At 33.0% G+C, this 19,397-nt stretch overlaps 3 protein-coding genes and 1 non-coding gene across 7 annotated transcripts; 1 reads left to right on the top strand and 3 right to left on the bottom strand.

Moving 5' to 3' along the window:
• Positions 1–5,004: 5,004 nt before the first annotated feature.
• Positions 5,005–8,116, top strand: LOC111280393 (uncharacterized). The gene is made up of 5 exons (XM_022867741.2): positions 5,005–5,660; positions 5,863–6,048; positions 6,240–6,378; positions 7,252–7,462; positions 7,574–8,116. The coding sequence occupies exons 1-5, from the start codon at positions 5,637–5,639 to the stop codon at positions 7,653–7,655; spliced, it is 642 nt and encodes a 213-aa protein (XP_022723476.1). The 5' UTR covers positions 5,005–5,636; the 3' UTR covers positions 7,656–8,116.
• Positions 7,005–10,659, bottom strand: LOC111280279 (uncharacterized). 3 transcript variants are annotated; one of them, XM_089757202.1, is made up of 5 exons: positions 10,089–10,659; positions 9,580–9,843; positions 8,301–9,476; positions 8,049–8,201; positions 7,005–7,492 (listed from the first exon to the last, which is right to left on the bottom strand). In XM_089757202.1, exons 1-2 carry the CDS (start codon positions 10,186–10,188, stop codon positions 9,605–9,607), a joined length of 339 nt encoding a protein of 112 aa, XP_089613328.1. In that variant the 5' UTR covers positions 10,189–10,659; the 3' UTR covers positions 7,005–7,492; positions 8,049–8,201; positions 8,301–9,476; positions 9,580–9,604. The 3 variants fall into 3 exon arrangements, 2 of the variants coding, with proteins under 2 accessions (XP_089613328.1, XP_089613327.1); XM_089757201.1 differs by having other exon boundaries at positions 7,357–7,492; positions 8,301–8,429; positions 9,390–9,843; positions 10,089–10,656; XR_016335101.1 differs by having other exon boundaries at positions 8,049–9,847; positions 10,089–10,658.
• A 366-nt stretch (positions 10,660–11,025) lies between these two features.
• Positions 11,026–16,128, bottom strand: LOC111280390 (gibberellin 2-beta-dioxygenase 8-like). Of its 2 annotated transcripts, XM_022867739.2 has the most exons (4): positions 16,090–16,128; positions 13,498–13,982; positions 11,560–11,881; positions 11,026–11,477 (listed from the first exon to the last, which is right to left on the bottom strand). In XM_022867739.2, exons 1-4 carry the CDS (start codon positions 16,126–16,128, stop codon positions 11,247–11,249), a joined length of 1,077 nt encoding a protein of 358 aa, XP_022723474.1. In that variant the 3' UTR covers positions 11,026–11,246. The 2 variants fall into 2 exon arrangements, with proteins under 2 accessions (XP_022723474.1, XP_089613282.1); XM_089757156.1 differs by lacking the exon at positions 16,090–16,128 and having other exon boundaries at positions 11,560–11,888; positions 13,541–13,992.
• TRNAV-CAC (transfer RNA valine (anticodon CAC)) lies at positions 12,410–12,483 on the bottom strand. Its single transcript has one exon. It is a non-coding gene; the product is annotated as a tRNA-Val (tRNA).
• Positions 16,129–19,397: the final 3,269 nt, after the last annotated feature.

The following is a 19,397-nucleotide window of genomic DNA, read 5'->3' as shown; positions in this document are numbered from 1 at the left end:
TTTGAGGAGAGTAAAAATCAGTGTCAATGAGAATCAACTACCATTTGTTTTCTATTGGGCAAGGGTTGGACAACCCGTATTCTCTTTAGGGTCCCTTTTGGCTTTCTAATGTCAGGCTTTGATTATTTGATTGTCTTCTGTCCATTTTCTTTGCATATCTCACTTGTTGGTTTCCCATTAAACCAAAAGCTATTATCCGAAAACCTGTTTAGAGATTAAGACTAATGAATTCTTCAATTCCCAAGTCATTGTATACAAAAAATAATTTATGAAATAATATCTTATAAGTCAAGTTTGTGAATCGGCACAAGAAAATCAAGTTCAGTTCTCAAGTACCATGCCGTTAAGTTGATTCCTCTTTTGCCTTCTTAATTAATGCGATAAATTAGAATTCCCCTACCAATCGTTAGAGGAATATCTAATTCCTGTTAAGTCAAAGGACCAAACAAAGGGTGATAGCCACCATCCATTTGTCTATGAATATTCTATCTTGGCCATCATCAAGTTTCAGCTGCACAAGGCACAACTCGGATTTCTAGGTTAAAACTCAAATTTTTATTCTGGCTATGTATATATATTGAATTTTGAATTCAAAATTAACCCTGATATTTTATTCACTTTATTTTGAACTTTTAGTGTTAAAATTCAAGTCTCAACTCCTATAATTCTCCTCGTCTTCAAAATCGATAATTAAATATAATGACGTTTGATTAGTTGATTATGACAGTACACTCTCTCTTGTTTGCGGTTGTAGCCAACTTATGTATGATTGTTCCTTGATTATGCATTAATTCTAGCAGACAATCATGGTGGTGATCACGTTTAGAGAGAATTACCATGATTACTTTTCGTTGACTCTCCCACAGTGCAAAAGGGGTTCGAAAGTGGGGGGTTGAACTTACCGAACTATTCATTATTTAGCCAACAATCGCAACCGAAATAAAACAGATCATCCCCAACTCTCCTTTCCCTACCAAATAATCAAGAGTGGAAGCTGTAATGACATCTCCACGTTATTCTCCCCTTATCTCCAAGTTCCATTGCCCCATATTTATCTCGTAACATTGATGAAATTTAATGCCAAGCAAAGAAGCACACACACACACACACAAAAGGGGGGGGGGGGGAATAAAATATAATTCAATATCTTATTGGCTAAGAAAAATTATTATTTCACACAACCTATATTAATTGAGAGGTCGAAGTGATTTGGACTACAACAGAAGTATAGTATATCGAATAATCAGCTAGCAAAGAAGCATATCAAAATCCTAATCCAAAAAGAAAAAATGATAAATCCTTCTAAGATCTCATCACAATAACAAAATTTTTAACCTCATATGGATAAAACTTTAGGGGGTTAACTTTAATTAATATATAAATAAAGAAGAATTGAATAATTGAACTCCTAGTTCTAGAATTTGGGTGGTGGTCACTTCTTAATGATCTTATATAATGATCGTGTTTATGCAAAAACTTTGAATTCAAATTTTAACATTTACAATCTCTATCTCTAATGATATCCTTTTTTGTACCAAGAAAAATATATATATTATATGCATGATTGCATGGTGAAATCTACCCAAAAATTCAAAGTTGGTTATACGAATTGCAAGGTTAAGCCAACGCCCAATTACAAAGACCAGGGAATCAAGAGTAGTTTCTTGTTTGAAGAGACTTCTCCAATTAACCACCATGTTGACTTAGAAATTAACAATTCTGAAAAATGTAGCTACCCTCAATAAAGAATACTAATTACATGTAAGACTTTTTTACATAACAAATATTGCCCCCACATGGTTGAGCAGGTTAATAAATACTACTATTTTTCTCTCCTAATTATTCTTGGCTTTGTCTATACTAGGTATGGACGTTATCAATGCTGAGTATGAATCCTTTTGTGGCGAACATAATCTCAGTCTTATTGTACTAACTGTGGAACTCAACTTAATGGCAGTGCAAGTCTGACATCTTTAAATTTTGCTGCAATCCTTTTTCTCTTTGTTTTTCTTTGTCTGTTACCAGTGACAATTGAAAGAAAGAGGGGACCGAAAATGAAAGAAGAAAGAAGAATATGTGGAGTCATCTATTCTGTGTTTGGAAATTAAATATGAAAGGTGTCCATTTCATGACTTATCTCGAACTGCCATGAAATTCCAGGAAATTTTATTTTTGAAGACAAACATATGGAAGAAAATATGTAAAATGGCAATGGGCTGGTCCCGAGCTTGATTCAGACTAGAGCAAATAGCTAACATGCTTCTTCATTACAAGTGACAAAGGCCCCTAGGCTTTAACTCAAAGTGTGAACCTTTAATTAATAATTTACCAAGAGATTGTAAGATTAAGATGAATCACATCGCAGCTATGTGTACTCCAGCAGTTAAGAATATATGTAGTCTTTTGATTTTTTGAGCTGCTTGCTGGGTAAAGTTTTGCCGAAGGGCAGCTGACACTTCTGATTTTTGTACTGTTATTTTCCAAAAAAGAAGCAGCTAAATTCCACAGCTTTGTGTACCTAAAACTGAAGCCTAGAGCAATGAAAGTCCCTTCATTCCCACGAATTGGATTTAGTTGTATTTTATAGTAGTGTCATGCAACTTGCCTCTCTTAAATAAAATTTAAAATTTTGTGGATAAAGTTTATAAATTTTTTTTATTAAAAATGATTGAATAAAAATTATCATTAAAAATTAAAATCAATAAATTAAAATATTTTGTTACATAGATTAAATATACAAATTTTGATATTTTTTTTAGATAAACAATTTTAATAAAAATTTTATCATTAAATAAATACCGATCAAATTTTAATTACAAATATCAGTTTTTATTTTTTTATATATTATTGATTTTTATATTAAACTCTATCATTTCAATGGTTTGAAATATTTTTATTAAAATTTTTATTAAATTTTTTTTTTTAAATTTCACAAACATTATCCAAGAACTTCATCTAACTTTTTGTTCCCTCACATGAAATACAAGGAAATTGCATTGTTGGATCTCCTTGGTAAGTGGCACAAAGTCACTATTTCATTTTCCCTTTTTGACAAGGAAGGTTACCTTCCTTTCTTTTTCCTTTTTTCGGTGCCTTGCGACTACCAAAACTTGTTGGGATTTTTTTATTCTTTTTCTCATGGAAACCTGGGAGCATGTTTCCTACGAATCAAGCTTGAAGCTTCAATATAATAAAGTGAAATGTTTCTTCATAGAATATTTACATGAGGCAGCAGCAGCAGCAGCAGCATCTCCACCGCCAGAAACATTGTTTCCACGACATGTGCTGCTCCTTTGATCATTATTGGCCAAGCTTTTCTTCTTAATTATCTATATCTTAATAACACATATATTCAAACAAATTTAATGTCTATAATTTCTTTTTCTTTTTTTTTTTCTCTTCTAAGATTCAGCTAAGTGGAGCCTGTGACATTCTAAAAGGCATTTATGATTAACACAGATCGTAAATTCCCAAATGATTGACATTATTAATTTTGAAACTTATTGTTCAATCAATTAATGGGTTGAGCAAAAGGGATAGTGTTGAATTTTGTGGTCAATATTCAGTCTGAATGACCTTCAATTATTTCACGACTAGTATTTTAACAATTTTAATTTTAGAACGCAACCGGGGAAGGCCTGGCCTCTCATCTTACAACTCGATGCCCCACGCCTTTGTGTTTTCAATGTCCATATCAAATGGATCATTACTCGATCATCCTCAATTCGTCATGGTTTACAATAATAAGTTGTAATCTTATGGACTCAATTTCATGGGAACTATCCCAAGATTTTAATGCAATTCAATTACAATCATAAAATTTTAACTGGAATCAAACTAATTGAAATATTTAAAACAAAATTTATCTGTTTCTTATGAGCTAAAATTTTTTTATTGTGATTAAACTACATCAAAGTTCTATGAAAATTTTTACAAGATTGAGTCTATGGGATCAAAACTTGACAATAGTTTTTTTTTTTTTGCCTTTAAGGATGTAATTAAACATAGCTAGTTTCTTTTTCTTTGGTTTTTAATTAACTAATAAAAAAATTAGTATTTTTTGAATTATTTAGTAATTTAGATTCAAATTTACCCCCAATTTGCTAGAGTTTATGTTCTTTTTATTCATCCAATATAAAAAGCAGATGATATCTGATTTTCAAATAGTTAAAATATTATGAAATTGCTGGTGTAATCTTGTAAGGTTTAATTTTATTTACTCCTAATAATCATTGATATTTAAGAAGTAATTAAGTAGCATTGAACTACAAGATCTTTGACACCATAAAAGTAGTGATATAACTTTTTTTTTTATAATTAAAATTTTATTTATATCCAAAAAAGCTTGGCAATATAAATCAATATTAAAATTGATCAAAAAGTTAATATATAACACAAATTTTATATACCTGTAATTTATTTCATTATAAAACAGTTTTTTTTAATAAAAAGATAATGAATAATTGTGTAATCAATTAAAGCTGTCTTTATGAATAGGCTTAGGAACTTGAATTAGAATATAAATACTACATAATGATGAAGTAAAAGAATGACAATTAATCAGTAAGTAATCCACTTTATTATTCAACTCCATCAAAATAATTATTGATTATTTGTACAACTCAAAAAGACATAATACTAAAAATATGATTGGTTTTCACATCATATGGCTTATTTTATTGTGCAAAAAAGTAAAAGGTTAAGACCATCAACATAAGAGAAAAAGACTTAATACCAACAACAAGTTTATATAATCATAAAAACTAAAACGCAAAATGCCTTCACATCGCTTGAAGTACAACTAGTTTTTCTGTTAATAGCAATAATAATCTTCAAGGGTGAGGCCATTGTCATAGGCCCAATTCCATATGATTATCTCTCCACTCTGTCTATTACTATAAATAAATGTAAATTTTTCACAATTTTTTATTATAAATTTTTGTAAACGTACCAATGAATGCAATACCAACTCATTAAACTACTCATCATATACATACATATACATATATATATATATATAGAGAGAGAGAGAGAGAGAGAGAGAGAGAGAGAGAGAGAGATATTTATATGTCAGAGAGAGAAACAAGGCCTCTGCAATTCCAAATTCTATGTCTTGTTCTTTTTATCTCTTTTCAAAGAGAACAAAATTGCATGCTTTGATTTCAGCTTCTTCTTCTTAACCAAATTCCCATCATTTTAATGGTGTTTTCTTTGACAAAAAATGAAACAAAATCTCTGTTGCCAACTTTAGGGAACTGCAACCTTGTAACAAAGTCAGTTCATTTAGAACAGATATCAGTTACAGCACCAGTTCTTTTAACAAAAGAAAAGAGTTGTCTTTGTTCTTCTGTTATGTTCGTTTCAGTCTTCGTTAAAAAGGTTGTTAGATTCATTTTTCCTTTCCAAAGTCTTGTTTTGTAAATCACGAGATTTGTTTGATTTTAAGAATAGTTTATTCGTGTTAGAAATCTTGAAGTTTTTGACTTCTAAAGGGGGAGTGGGTGTCTCTCTTTTCTTATTTTCTCTTCCAATTTGGTGGTTTGATTGAGAGTGCCCCATTGGATACGCAATTGGTACGCTGTATAGAGTCCTAATTCTACCTCTTCTTCCTTTTGCTTCATTTTCCCGAGAAAACGATGGACACGGAAAATCCAAAGTTGGTAGGTCTCTCTGGGTTTCTTCAAACATTTCATTTTTTTACGTTTTCCTTGTAACTGTTTAATTGGTTTTTATTATCATAATCTATCGTTTTATTTCTAATATAATTCCTTAAATTTTTATCTTAATTTCAAGTTAAGAGCTGTTCTGTCTTTATTTTCGTTCCTCTGACTTTGTCTGGTTGGGTTCCTGATTTGGTCATAGGATTTGGCATCTTCCTACGACGGTCGTGGGTCGGAAGAGAAGATATCCGCACAAAAGGTTTCAGTTTCGGATCATATCAATGGATTTCAATACACAACCGATAAATCCGATAGCTTTGTTATTGACATGGAAAGTTTCTCTCTTGGAGGAGCCAATAAGGAAATGAATCCAAATTCAAGAAGCACAGTAAGTTTCCTTCTATAATTTCTAAAAGACTACGTTTTTGAATGACACGTTAGCTCAATATATCGAAAATGTCTTTCTCAAGAATTCTTTTTCTGCTATTTAAGTTTACTTTTCAATCTTTTTCATTTTTCAATGGTGTTGATATTTATTAATTTGTTGTTTTTCATTTTGTTGATTAAAAAAAAAAAAAGAAATTGCAGAGAAGCCTTTCTCGAAAAGGGTCTCAGCGTGGGGACAAGAAGATTATTACTCCCAATTGTACTAATTCTAATTCTAGTTCCACCCTCAATGATAGAGGTTCTTTTGTTGCCACCTCCTCCTCACCCAGAGGTACGAACTTTTGACATTAATTGATTAGATTATATCATTGCATTGTCAATTTACCATTTGCAGCTTTTAAACTTTTCCTCCAACTATTCCCAGGAAAAATTTTCCCGGGAATTTTTTTTTTTAAATGGGAGCAGCTTGGTCAGATTTTACTAGTTTTTCCCATGTTTAATCTGTGGACCATTGGTCCCTGTGTGGGAGGGGGTGTTGGTGCATAATTGCATATGCAGGGCACTAGCAAAAAATAGTGAGAATAAATCAAGATTTGGCTACATATTTCCTGTTTACCATATTGCAGTCTAATACACTAATTTCCATCACCAACCTGGACCAACCACACCTCCGGCTTCAGTAGCTACCAATAGGCTGGCACCGCTTAGCGCGACAATTATACAATTGATATTGCTATCATTAGGCTATATCAATTAGTTTAGTACTAAAATTCTCAAGAAGGTTTGGTCCTTTCCTGTGTGCTGGCATGCATGCCTTTCTGGAATCCGGCTTTCTGCATGTATAGTTACAAAGCCTAGCATGGTAATGCCATCAGATTACGAGTTAAATTCCTAACTTGAATGACTTAAATTTAACTTGTTTAACTACAGGGCAGTTCTGCTGTAGTATTTAGGATTTACATATAGAAAAGGTACCTTGTCATTTAACTAAGAAGAGGGCAGTACCTGAATTTGAGTACTGCTGGGTGTTTAATGAGTTTGGTGCAAAGTACAGATTCCGGAATATCGTCCTTTTTGTTCATGATTTTCTCTTGGACCAATGTTCTCATGTATTCTTGGAAATTTTATGGTAAAATGACTGTTAGTTTACATATTTTATTTGTAAGATTGGGCATGGATTATTGAATTGCAACTACTCTGGTAGGTTCTAGCACGCCTGAAAAGCCAACGATGGTGGCTCTAGGGTCCACTGATCATGACAACAACCCACAAGTTCATCATCAGATCACCATTACGACCGGCAATATCACCGCTGCAACTGAAAGCAGATTTAGTCTAAGGAGAAATAGTTTCAGGCGGTCTCCACCCCCATGGCTACTAGATCCCAAGAGGATTCTCTTTCTCTTTGCCACACTGTAAGTTTCCAAGCTATAATGGTATTTCACCTGCAAAGACATGTAAGCACTTTAACAAATTGGATACATTGAAGTGAAAATTTCCTTTTCTTTTTTTTTTTTTTTTGACAGGTCGAGCATGGGAACAATTTTGCTGATATACTTCACCTTGTCAATTAGCAAAATGAATGGAGATGAGAATGCTTTAGATTAGTAGCTGGAACTACACTCACCAACTTATTGCTTATTAAAATATGTTGCAATGTAGCATACACATGGAGGTTCAATACGTGACAAATAGAAATGGATACGACTGGTTGATGGTAAGGCTCTTTTTTTGGTATGAATCTCTTCTTTTGATGAGAACTATATATCCAGGTAGTGAAGAACAAAAAGAAAGAAGAAAAGACAAATTGGGGAACGATAAAAGCTAATCAACCTTCCATTAAAATGGCTTCAAATTTAGCAGTTACCAACTTTTTGTGGCTCCTAGAAAAATTTTGGAGAAGAGGACAAGTACTTGTTACACTGTCACAAAGAGATGGAATCTTCCCTTTTTAATTAAATATACATATTTGTATAGAGATGAAAAAACATGCTATGTTACCTTTTTGTGCTTTCTAGTTTATCACCACAGTCGATAGAAATGAAATGGAGGATCAGAAAGTTACTTTTGCTCCCTTCTTTTTCTTTCGCCATACCTTCTCTTCAGTTTCCTTTTCTGGTAATCCAACTTCAAGTGCCTTTTTGTTCTTTGTGGCTTTCATGGGAGTGAGAAAAGTAAAGACCTTCGCTACGAGATTAACAGGCACTAAATTATTTGCATATTTACATACGAGCATGCGCACTCGAAGCTTACCTTTTTTTGTAGGGTTACCTACGGGATACTCTTCCAAAGGCTCGTACGTTGGTTCCCACAGCAGTTGAATAGGCCAAACACTCTCACTCATACTTGAGTTGAAGTGGGAAAGAGGAATCATTCCTGATACTGATACAATGCCTGGTTTCATTTTTTTTTTTTTTTTAAAGTAATAATGGTGCTGCTGTGCGAAAAACATTAGTAGTAAAATTGAGCAAAAACGCAGATGCATCAAGCTGCATGAACATCAAGGCAACAAACAAAACAGAATAATAGGTGATTTGAACAACAGAGCTGTCAATGACCATGAGAAAGCAAAGACTGCAAATTTCACTATCGAGAAAAGCTGCATCATACATTGTTAAATTGCTTCAGTTCCAGAAAGCCACACCTGATCCCAGACTAAAAAATCTTTCCCGGTAATAAAATCATAATTGATAATTCCCTATCAACTGCTCCATCTATATATATGTAGTATACAAATATACATGCCCTGTTCTTCCTTTGACAAAATTATAGAGGGAGAAAGGACGGTGGAGTTAGCATATGAAGAAGACTTGTTTCTAGGTAGAAAAAATGCAGTAAACGACAAGTTGACAACCACCTGGACGAGACTTTCAAATTTTCAATCACTGTCATCAGCATATTAAAAAATCTCCAAGCATGGAGGTGGGCATACGTATGTTCTCTTTGTCTTTAACGTAGTAACCTAGTTCCTGCCCCTACCAAGCCGCAAAGCTATTCATTATTTTTTAGACACAGCTACACCAGATACGCATCGATTCTAAATTCAGCAATGAAGCACTTGAAATAAGGTTTTCTCCGCAAAGCAATAAAACCGTTAAGCAGTCACTTTCTATATACCATTGGACGTTATAACCACTTGAAACAAATAGATAGCTGCCACTTTATTGAGAATCTTTATATGTTCAATAGACACAAAAGAAGACTTTGTTTAAGACAACTGCATAAGCAAACTATATGGCTGTATTGCATCATTATACACTAGCAGTTAATAAAGTTAATAAGCAGTGAAATACTGGTATTCAAGAAGGAAAGTAGAAACGTATACAGGTAGCTATATTTCACCTTGTTCTCCCTGGAATTTACATTCTGAGCAATGAAGTAAGTAATTCTATGTAATAGACGAGGCAGCAACCTCTCACTCCTGAATACCTGAAAACAAGCTTGAACATTTTGAGATTCGTGGCAGTGAACACAAGGTTTCGATCATGGTAGAGCCTCAATATAGCAGCAGCAGTTTCTTCAATTGCTTTACCTGTCACTTCTGCACGCTCAAGTATTCATCCGAAAGTGGGAAGTTTCTTCGAGGAGCTCCGCGGCGAAAACCAGAAGGCGAGACACCGAAATGAGCGGCAATTGCCTCTGTAATAGGACCCTACATATTCGTTGATGGTATTACCCCAAATTTTGCAGGCTTGCTTGGCAGACTCTGCCATGGAAGGATCAGCTGAAGTATAAACAACAATTGCACCTTCCTTGGCTGCCTGCTTTATAATCTCCATCAATCTCTCAACATCATCTATCTAAGCATTGCAGATCATATTCAAAAAATCAATCTAAAAGACACTACTATTATTATTATTATGTTGTTGTTGTTGTTGACAAAATTTTATACTGACAATGAAACAAGACATTAAGAAACAAAACAAAAACAAGAAGACAACCTTAAATATTGCAAAACTTTCGAGAGAACTACACTAGGATTTATTAGTAACTGAAACTAGTTCTGTTAGGATGTGAAACTAAGTGAAAAGACAAACATACCCCGGAGAACAGATGTGTATTTACAGGGCATCATCCACTGTCCACCACGCAATGCTCGAACTGCCCCAAATGGAATGCTCCGCCGTCCATCCAGTTCCATCAGATACCATAAAATTTGGCTAACCCCATGCCGTTACCTCCACGTCATGATCGCCGTCACTTACAGTTGAAGTGGGCTCCAAAGACAGACTCTCTCTTGTTCGTTGAAATGACTGGCTCACCTCAAGCCCCCCGGTCCGATGACTCGATCGTTCCATCTTGTGGCCCGAACTCGTTTCCTAACCTTTGGCTCGGGTTCTGGCTTCGAAATATCGCGATTGGCCGAGGTAGCTGCTGCACGGAGGCTGAAGGTGGAAAAACCAAAATAAAGAGTTGAGCGGCCCACCTATTAAATTGGACTGAATATGATAATGCAGTTGAGAAATTTTTGGGCAGCCTTTTGTTAAAAAAAATAAAGGATGGTTTTACTTTGAAGTTCAGTTGGATTGTTGGGCCCACAAACGCTGCTATTTGGACTTTGATCTAAAATAACACATGGATCTGTGTTTTTTTTTTTTTAAATCACAAGGTTTCAAGGCTCCCACTTATTTGCTAATACTATAGCCTGAGGTATGATGCTAAGTTGTCGGATAAGTAATGAGTTTTTTTTTAATATATACATGATATGCTTCAAGAGGATAAAAGAACTGAAATTTCAAACATTGGAGATCGAGTCCAACTTTACATAAATTTAACTTTTTAAGTGAGTGACTCATTTAAATTAAACTTTATATACAACTATTAGGGTCCTAAGAAAAAAATTTGTTCTTACTGTTAATTTCTTAAGTTTTGCTTGCTAATGATCATATAACTTAGCCATATGTCTTAATTATTTCACAATTTGAGATTTTCGCCCTAAGTTTTTAACTGTAATAGAGCCGTTTAAGTGGGAGAAGAATATATGTATATCCGGAGCCTAAGGGTTTTTTTTTTTTTTTTTGGTTCTTTTTAAAGTTCAATCACAATTTTCATGCAATTTTCCAATTAAACAAGACTTAAATATACTATTACATTTTCAAGGGGTGGTGCTGGGGAATGGGGTTTGGAGACTGACATTTTTATACGAATGACCTAGTACCTAACTTGAAGATGAAACCGATATTTAATAACTTGGTGGATTTATATAAGAAACCTGGGGAGCCCTACTTTATAACCATGTTTTTGAACATCCTCCTGGACTTTCTGTCTATATTCCCTAAAGCTAAACTTCCTATAAACCCAAGGCTTGCTGCAACTCTCTATCACAGTCTCATATGATGGGCAAAGGAAATATGCAGCGGAAAACCTTTCTTTTGTTGGGTTCGTGACCACACAATGTTGCACACTCTTATAAGTATCATTGCTCCAGGCCTGCACAATCAATATATCCAGTCAGTAGCTAGTTAATGAACATGAGAAGAGAGAATGAAGTTGGTATATTAGTATTGATTACCTGAAATAAATCTCCAATGTTGATGATTAAAGCTTCAGGATTGGGTTTGACTGCAACCCATTTCCCATCTTTCACTAATTGCAATCCTCCAACCTGATCTTGGTGCAATATAGTGAGGAAGTCGCTATCAGTGTGTGGCATTAGACCAAATATTTCTAAAAGAATTGGGCACGGTGGGTATCTGTTCAGTCGTAGGTAGCAAGTGCTCGGCAAACAATGTTCCTGGAAAAATTTTGACTCGTGACCTAATTTCTCTGCCAAAATTTCAGCTAATTTCTGAGCAAGACTGGCAACTTTAGTAGCAAACTGTTCCATTGATGAGCTGGTTAACACGTTACAAGGGCGTAAATGATCCCTGTTTGAGAATATTGCACAGTTTAAAGAAAAGAAAATGGAAAAAAAAATCTCCCAACTATGAGGAGGTGGGTCCAATCACCCAGTAGGCAGTAGTACAATAATAATATAAATCATCAAGAAAAATGGGACCCCGCCTCACATCAGGCTTTGTGATGCTTGTCAGACTGGATTGACAGAGCTTCCAGCTTGTCTAATGAACTTTTGACATTCACGTGTAAAGGTGCCAATGCTGGGTGCTGGCTGATGCATGCCAGAGAGAGAAGAGAAGAACATGCATTGCATGCAAGGTGAGGAAATGCCCATGGTAATGTATCTGCATATTGAATTGTCTCACTAAATCTAAAGGGGCAAAACCTACTGAGAAGTTACCGCTTAATAATGTTTACATGTGATAACTCATCAGAAGCCAAGTACGTCCCAGTGAGACTAGGAGTTGACAGAGAAGCAGAACCACCAAGAAGAAAGACAAAAATTTTACATATAAAAATAGACATGTCTGAGCCCGGGTTCAAACCGGGGACCTCTAGTGTGTGAGACTAGCGTGATAACCAGCTACACCACCCAGACAATTTTTGCTATTTCTTAAATCATCCATTTTCATAAAGGATTAAATATCAGCAAAGTTAAGTACTTGCTTAACTTTTTGGTTGAGACTCGAGTGGATATGATTTGGTTGAAAATAAAAGTTGTCGACCCTACAGTTTACCACCTGATCATGATTAAATTTAAAATTGAATTTCCATATTTGGTGCTACATGCAAAAATAGGACATGCAATATCAACCTCATATTTTCTTCAGATATGAAAAGGTAACTTGTCAAATTAATTAAGATGGACACAAAAAAATGTCGAAATGTTCAATATCTTACTATGAAGCTTTAATTTTCAATTTATGCCAAATGGATAGGCAAAGTTATGAATATCCGATTATATAGTATACATCAAGAGCATTCTATGTAAAATTTTTTTAATTATAATTTTATATTTGTTCAATCATAATAAAAATTATGTAGGATTTTATATTAAATCTTACAAAATTTTTAATTTATAATTGATTAATTGTAATATAATAATTGTAAGTAATTTGATCTCTCAATATATTTATATATATATATATATATATAGTAGAATTGCAGAGAGAAAAGCTTCTAAACTTCTGTTATAATATGCCTCTAAAACTACAAAAGAGAAAAGACTATGGATTGACCCTTTTTGTCTCGTCTTTATAATAGTTGGTTTTTCAATCTCAGCAGTTATTCAACTACTAATAGACAAAACAAAACGCTCTCAATTGTCTTAGACAAGAAATAAAGCTGATTTTTGTGAGCTCTTAGACTTTACTTGTTACGAAGGATGAAAAAATAAATAAAAATGAAAAACTTATTAATCTAATTATTAAAATTTATAATTAATTTCTTATTTTGTAGCTTAACGATTACATTAACAAGTCGTCTATTTTTGCCTTTTTCTATTCTCTCTTCTAAATAAAGCCTTAGCGAATTGTAAGAAAAGGGACAACAAATTAATGAAAAAAAAAAAAAAAAAAAGAGAAAGCAAAAGAATAAGGAAAAGAATAAATACCTGAGAGTGAGAGTATTACTATTGAAGGCGCCAGAGGTTGGGATATCGGTCATGGGAATGTGGAAAGCTTCTGACCATGATAATTGCCTTAGTGAAGTAGCTGTTGGCGTCCCCCAACGGTAACTACCTGCGGAGAAATTCAAGAACTTGTCTTCTCTGCACTTGTTGTGGAAAGGTTGCTTGAACACCTTAACTTGCTCGTCTCTCATCTTCTCCAGTATGTCTTTCGAGATTCCATGGTTTATGACTTGAAAAAAACCCCATTCATGAGCAGCGTGAGCTATCTCTTCCTTGCAACCTTCCTTCTCCACCTCGTCCAGGCCTAAACGGCTCAGATCAATCAACGGAGGATCGCGTTCCTCAATGATGACAAGGCGATCGTCGTTTTGAGATATTTTGGTTCTTGATTCCTCGTCGTCGATGGAGTTGGCGAAGAGGGTCTTGTAGGTCTCGTGGAATGGTGGGTCCGAATCCATGCCCAGTGGCTGATCTCAAAGCAGTTGAGTAGAGACGGGTTAAAAATGGCTAATTATAAGCTGTTTGTATGGTTGTGGGTGAGATGGAGTCAGAGGAGAGGGATTGAGACAATCTCACGTTTTGGACTTCGAAGACAAAGCTGAATTGCATGTCTTTTTTGAAACACTTGGAGTCATCCATTTTTATTGTTTCTTTAAAGTTATAATTATATGTCGATCACTTTCTATAACGTTCTTCTTCTTACACTTTATTTTTTTTGGTTTTCTCCTTTTGCTTTTAATTCGTTTATTTACTAATCCAATATTCCAATGAAATCATATTTTTTGAATTCAATGTTGTTTGAATTTTTTTTATTTTTTATTTTAGATTTAATTAAGTTGTTTTACGTAACTACTCTTATATTGAATAAATTTTAATATTCAAATTTCAATACATTTGTAAAAAAAAAAAAAGAAAAAGAAAATGAAGATGAATTCACTGTTGACAAAAAAAGATAAACTAGATCTCTTTTGTAGTTGTAATTAATATTCAGACAGCATATTTGTTAAAGAATTAAATTGTGATGAACTATAGATATCTTCACTTCACAAATTAGGGGTTCAAATAACTATAGATGAACTAAACTATGACAAAAAAATCTAAGTTGATGAAATTTCATTTTTAAATAAATTTGAAGTGAACTTTGGGTTTTAATTAGAAACATATTGATATGTAAATTGGGGGGGTTTAAAGCAATAATAGATGACAAAGAATTGAATAAAAAAGATGCTAATTGCAGTTAATGAACAGGTAGCTACAAAAAGACCCATGCAAAATGCAGTCATTGAGAGAAACCATTTTGTATGTCGGCTAAACCATATGCTTCGATCAGACACTTGATGGTTTTATAAAACAGTACGAGATAATGGGGCTATTGGCAAAACCCTCCAACTATATAAAAAGATGAAGACAGTTATTAATTATTACAAGGTGGAATATCCCAGATTCCCATTTTATTGCCATATTAATCATCAAACATGGTCTAGATTCGTTGTTAATTTTGAAATTTATAGTAACTGAAATGTTTTTCAACAATGAAATTAATTGTGCCCACTTTGGTCTTTATTAGGATTGTCTTTGGGTGTCTTTCTTTCTAATCAAATGTGCCCACACTTGGCCTTTATTCGGGTCACAGTCACATAGATTTACAATAGGAGAAGAGCACAATTTTTCTTTTTAGGTTTTTATTGAATTCTTGACTTTGGTGGGAGATAAAAACAAGACTTTGGTCATGTCATCAATTAATTAAGCTTACAAGTTTTCTCTATCAAAAGGGTAATGCTGCCCATAGTCCTAGAGTGGGTTCATTTCCTAATTCCTTAAAATCAACCAAGATAGCGACCCCCTCAAGCCAAGGTGCATAATGTCCTTTTCTTTTTCTACAAGTAATTCAATTGCATTTCACACTATTGAACCCTTTTTTTGGTCATTTGATTTTTCTCCAAATAGTATTATTAGATAAGATGATATAATATTACTATGGGTCTGTATTGTTTTTAGATTCTCTCTCAATAATTGATCTTTAACATACTATATTTTGATCTTTTCAAGTGTCTTTTTGTCCCACACATCTCTATAGCGAGGCTGAATAAAAGAAACATCTCGATAGAGAGGCTGAAAATAAGAAGTATGACAAAGAAATATATATGTACGACTTGTCGTGAAAATTATGGACATTGCAGTCATGCCAAATGTTATCAGGCAATTATGACACCACTCTCTCATACCCATCACATCTAGTCATTGCAATTGGGCAACATAGCTTCATCACCATGTGGAAATGACGATGCCAAATTGTGGCTTCTGAAAATGAAACAGTGCTTACTAGAAGTACATGAAGCTCTAATTATCAAGTTAGACGATTTTCATATTTTAGATAACTGATGTTTGGATTGATTAACAGCTTAATGATGTAAATAAAAATGAAACATTTCTATATTTTTCGTCATGCATTTATATTGGGGTTTTTAACTACTAATAAAGAGGGAGAAGAAAACATAAACAAATTATAAAAGCGATTAGCAGACATGCATAGTAATGAACAACTCAGAATCGAACGCATTTTTCTTCTCTTACCTGGTCAGTATTTGCCATGAGATTATGAATCTCCACCATTTTTATGCTTCCTTGAATACGTGCTGATATATTTGTCTGCATGAACATAAAAAGAAAAGATTTTCAATTGATTCTCGAATCGTCAAAGACGAAATTAAGTGTGAGATAACTTCTTGCACGTCACTGCACGTAGATTTCTACGTCTAGTGGTAGTTTTCATCAACATCTATCTATCTATATATATATATATTGTTATCAATCTCATATAATATAAGTATATTTCAATCCTTATTGAAAACAAAAGGGAAGAAAATGAAATGAAGATTGGAACAAACAAAAATCTTGAAAGCTAGCCTTGGGAAACGACTATACTTGCAAGGGTTTAGAGAGAAGCAAATTAAAACACAGAAGAGTTATACTAAGAAAAAGAAAATATGTTACATCTATATACAGCAGAGCAAGATTGAAGGAGAGAATGTAATATGCTTTATTTGCGTAGTCGAGGAAGATTGAAGGACAGATATTTTATATGAAAGATCCCGTCAATATTACAGTTATTGATGCTAATTATTTAGGCAAGCAAAACAGTGGGAGTGACTGAGAGTCTACGCTTAAGACAAGAACACGCGTCTTATGTGAGTATCATGAGGGAAATGCAACTAGCCGACCATACTGTATTTTTTCAAACATAATTAGCGTAAGCACAGAGAAAAGTGGGTTTTCTTCTTCCTATTGTTTTGAAATGAGAGCGAGGAAAAAAAAAAGAGATAGGGTAAGGAGGGGGAGACTTAGAAGAACAAGAACCAAATGAAATTAGATGTAATTTGTGAATGAAAATTGGTATAGCCATGTTGAAAAGATACTTGGCTGAATCTACACCAATTGACAGGTTCTGGCTTTCAAACTTCGATCTTAATCAATTTTCTGTCTCGGTAAAATCTGAGAAACAAGGCACATGGTCGCTTCTGGTTCTAATATTCCAATCCAATCGTTAAAACCGTAATCTCTGAGCTATCCATGTTGGTACAAACTACATACGTAGCAGAATGTAGAGTCACATGCAGGTAAACTTCTTCAACGAAATTAAGTTACATCTGATTGACCTGAGAAATTAAGAAATCAAGATTTTCCATGTGTAGTGCTTCGATATAAAAGGACATCAGGATTCTCAGAGAAGGATTTATGCCCAAAATCCCTCATGCAAAGGCTCTAATTATGCAAAATATCCCTCAAATTTATTATACTATTTTAAAATTCAATCGACACTCACTTTTCCTGGACAGTCTAAATCTTGTATTCATAAGAAGAAACCAAACGAAAGCAACATGGCTTGCTGCCGCTGGTAATATCAATCTAAGTTTTTTTTTTTTTTTTTTTTCTGAGAGAATAAATTAATGAGAATTACGAAGGTGCCATTGGCCCCACCTTTTGTTAATTATCTACAGACTCACTCGATTTTCAATTCAGGTGTGTCTAGAATGGATATATATACATTTCACGTGTTGTTTTTGTTGGAAGTTACTTTTAATCTCATAATTTTATATTAAAAATTAATGAGTTTTGAATTTGTCTAATATCTCATATCGAAAGTTTAATAAAAGTATAAATGATTTCATTTTTATAAATAAGATGTTTTTGTTTTAATTTGATAATCTCAGAGAGTTAAACATCTAGAGAATAACTAATTGAGTAGGCTATTAAATGGTGTAATTAAGTTTTGGGTTAAGTTTTGAGTAAAAAGTTTTAGAAAACTTTTCTCTTTCTAAAAGTCTCACAGTTGTAAAGATTTATTTGTTAATAGATTATGTTTGGAGTAAATTATTTTGACTTACGTCGAATTAAATATATTTGTATATTTTTATTTTTGATTTGAGCTTAATATTTTATGTATGAGTATTACTTGTGGGTGTTGATTTTACCAACAGTGTCGTTGCAGCAGGGTTTAAACAGACTACATTGTTGATCGACGACAAACATAAGCCAAGTTGCATATATATGGATTATTATTTTGGCCTTATAGCATTATTTGTGGTGCTCATATCTTGTGATTAAATTGAGTCACAGGGTGACAGGACTGCTGGCGAGGATAAGGTGGGTGAGGCAGTGAAGTTCCTGGATCTGTTTCTGGAACCTCACCTGCAATGCTGATGCAGGTACAGCGTTGGGTTGACTACTCACTTTTCTTGTGTAAATAGAGGCTTTCTTTTTCCAGCAATTTGATATATAGGGACACCACATGGTTAAAGTTTGCAATTTGAATTTGGATTTTAGAAGGTGAATTTCTGTAGGACAAGAGATGATCATTATGTATATATTGTGTAATTAACGTGGGATAAATTTTAAATGAAGTTTTTTAAATGACGTTTGTGAACTTTGTTAATTAATTTAATAAAAACTTAAATAAAACTCTAAATCGATATATTGATAAAATTCAATATAAATATCAATAATATGTAAAAAAAATATTAATAATATTATTAATAATTCAAATTTAATCGGTACTTATTTGACGATCGATAAAAATACTATAAAAAATTTTTATTAAAAATATTTATCTAAAAAATATATCAAAATTTATTAATATATATTTTTAAATTTTCACACTTGATTTATATAACAAAATTTTTTAATCTACTGATTTTGATTCTTAATTTTAACTTTTATTTAATGATTTTTAATAAAAATTTCACGAACTTGAAAGTTTAATGAGCCATGGCATTTAGGGGGAAAAAGCTTTAGATCTTTTTTTCTTCTTAATGAACTCCATCTTTAATTTTGTGCATAATAAATTATGTGCACCTGCACCATTTGCCATATATATAAACTGTGTTGTTATGATTCTATATCAGTTTTGAAATATATTTGACTAAAATAAATATAAAAGTTCTATATCCTCTAACTAACTAACTAACTAACTAACTAACTATATATATACACACACACAAATTTTTAAAAAATTAATATATTCTTGTAAGACACATAATCTTAATTCGAGACTTATGACTCAAGTCCAATTAGCATATATAGGATACAAAGATTATTAACTTTTATTTATTTTTATCTTTTTGGCAATAATCAAATCCTACACAACCTTAGTACTACTAGAATACTCATTCAACATTTAATTTTTTATGTAGAATTTAATGGTTGACATTCAATTAAATGGCATGCTCTACTTGAAAAAATTAGCTAGATTATTTAATTAAAAAATGAGTGTAACTAAAAACTTATATATATATATATATATGTGTGTGTAACTATCCCCTAAAGTTAGGAAGTTTAAATTAAAAAATATAATATTTTATCAAATTAAATTATATGAATATCAT

This window comes from Durio zibethinus, chromosome 28, assembly GCF_047325235.1.
Source record: "Durio zibethinus cultivar Kanyao isolate XHJ-2024 chromosome 28, ASM4732523v1, whole genome shotgun sequence".
Lineage (NCBI taxonomy): Eukaryota > Viridiplantae > Streptophyta > Magnoliopsida > Malvales > Malvaceae > Durio > Durio zibethinus.
This window is presented reverse-complemented; position numbering and strand designations above follow the sequence as displayed.

Bases quoted from the DNA above. Each gene is read 5' to 3' on its own strand.
- LOC111280393 (XM_022867741.2), top strand. From the start codon at position 5,637: ATGGACACGGAAAATCCAAAGTTG. The intron at 6,379-7,251 runs GTACGAACTTTT...CTACTCTGGTAG, and splicing joins CACCTCCTCCTCACCCAGAG to GTTCTAGCACGCCTGAAAAG. The intron at 7,463-7,573 runs GTAAGTTTCCAA...TTTTTTTGACAG, and splicing joins CTCTTTCTCTTTGCCACACT to GTCGAGCATGGGAACAATTT.
- LOC111280279 (XM_089757202.1), bottom strand. From the start codon at position 10,188: ATGGAACTGGATGGACGGCGGAGCATTCCATTTGGGGCAGTTCGAGCA. The intron at 9,844-10,088 runs GTATGTTTGTCT...ATGCTTAGATAG, and splicing joins ATACACATCTGTTCTCCGGG to ATGATGTTGAGAGATTGATG.
- LOC111280390 (XM_022867739.2), bottom strand. From the start codon at position 16,128: ATGGTGGAGATTCATAATCTCATGGCAAATACTGACCAG. The intron at 11,882-13,497 runs GTATTTATTCTT...CGTGTTAACCAG, and splicing joins AGTAATACTCTCACTCTCAG to CTCATCAATGGAACAGTTTG. The intron at 11,478-11,559 runs GTAATCAATACT...TTGATTGTGCAG, and splicing joins ACATTGGAGATTTATTTCAG to GCCTGGAGCAATGATACTTA.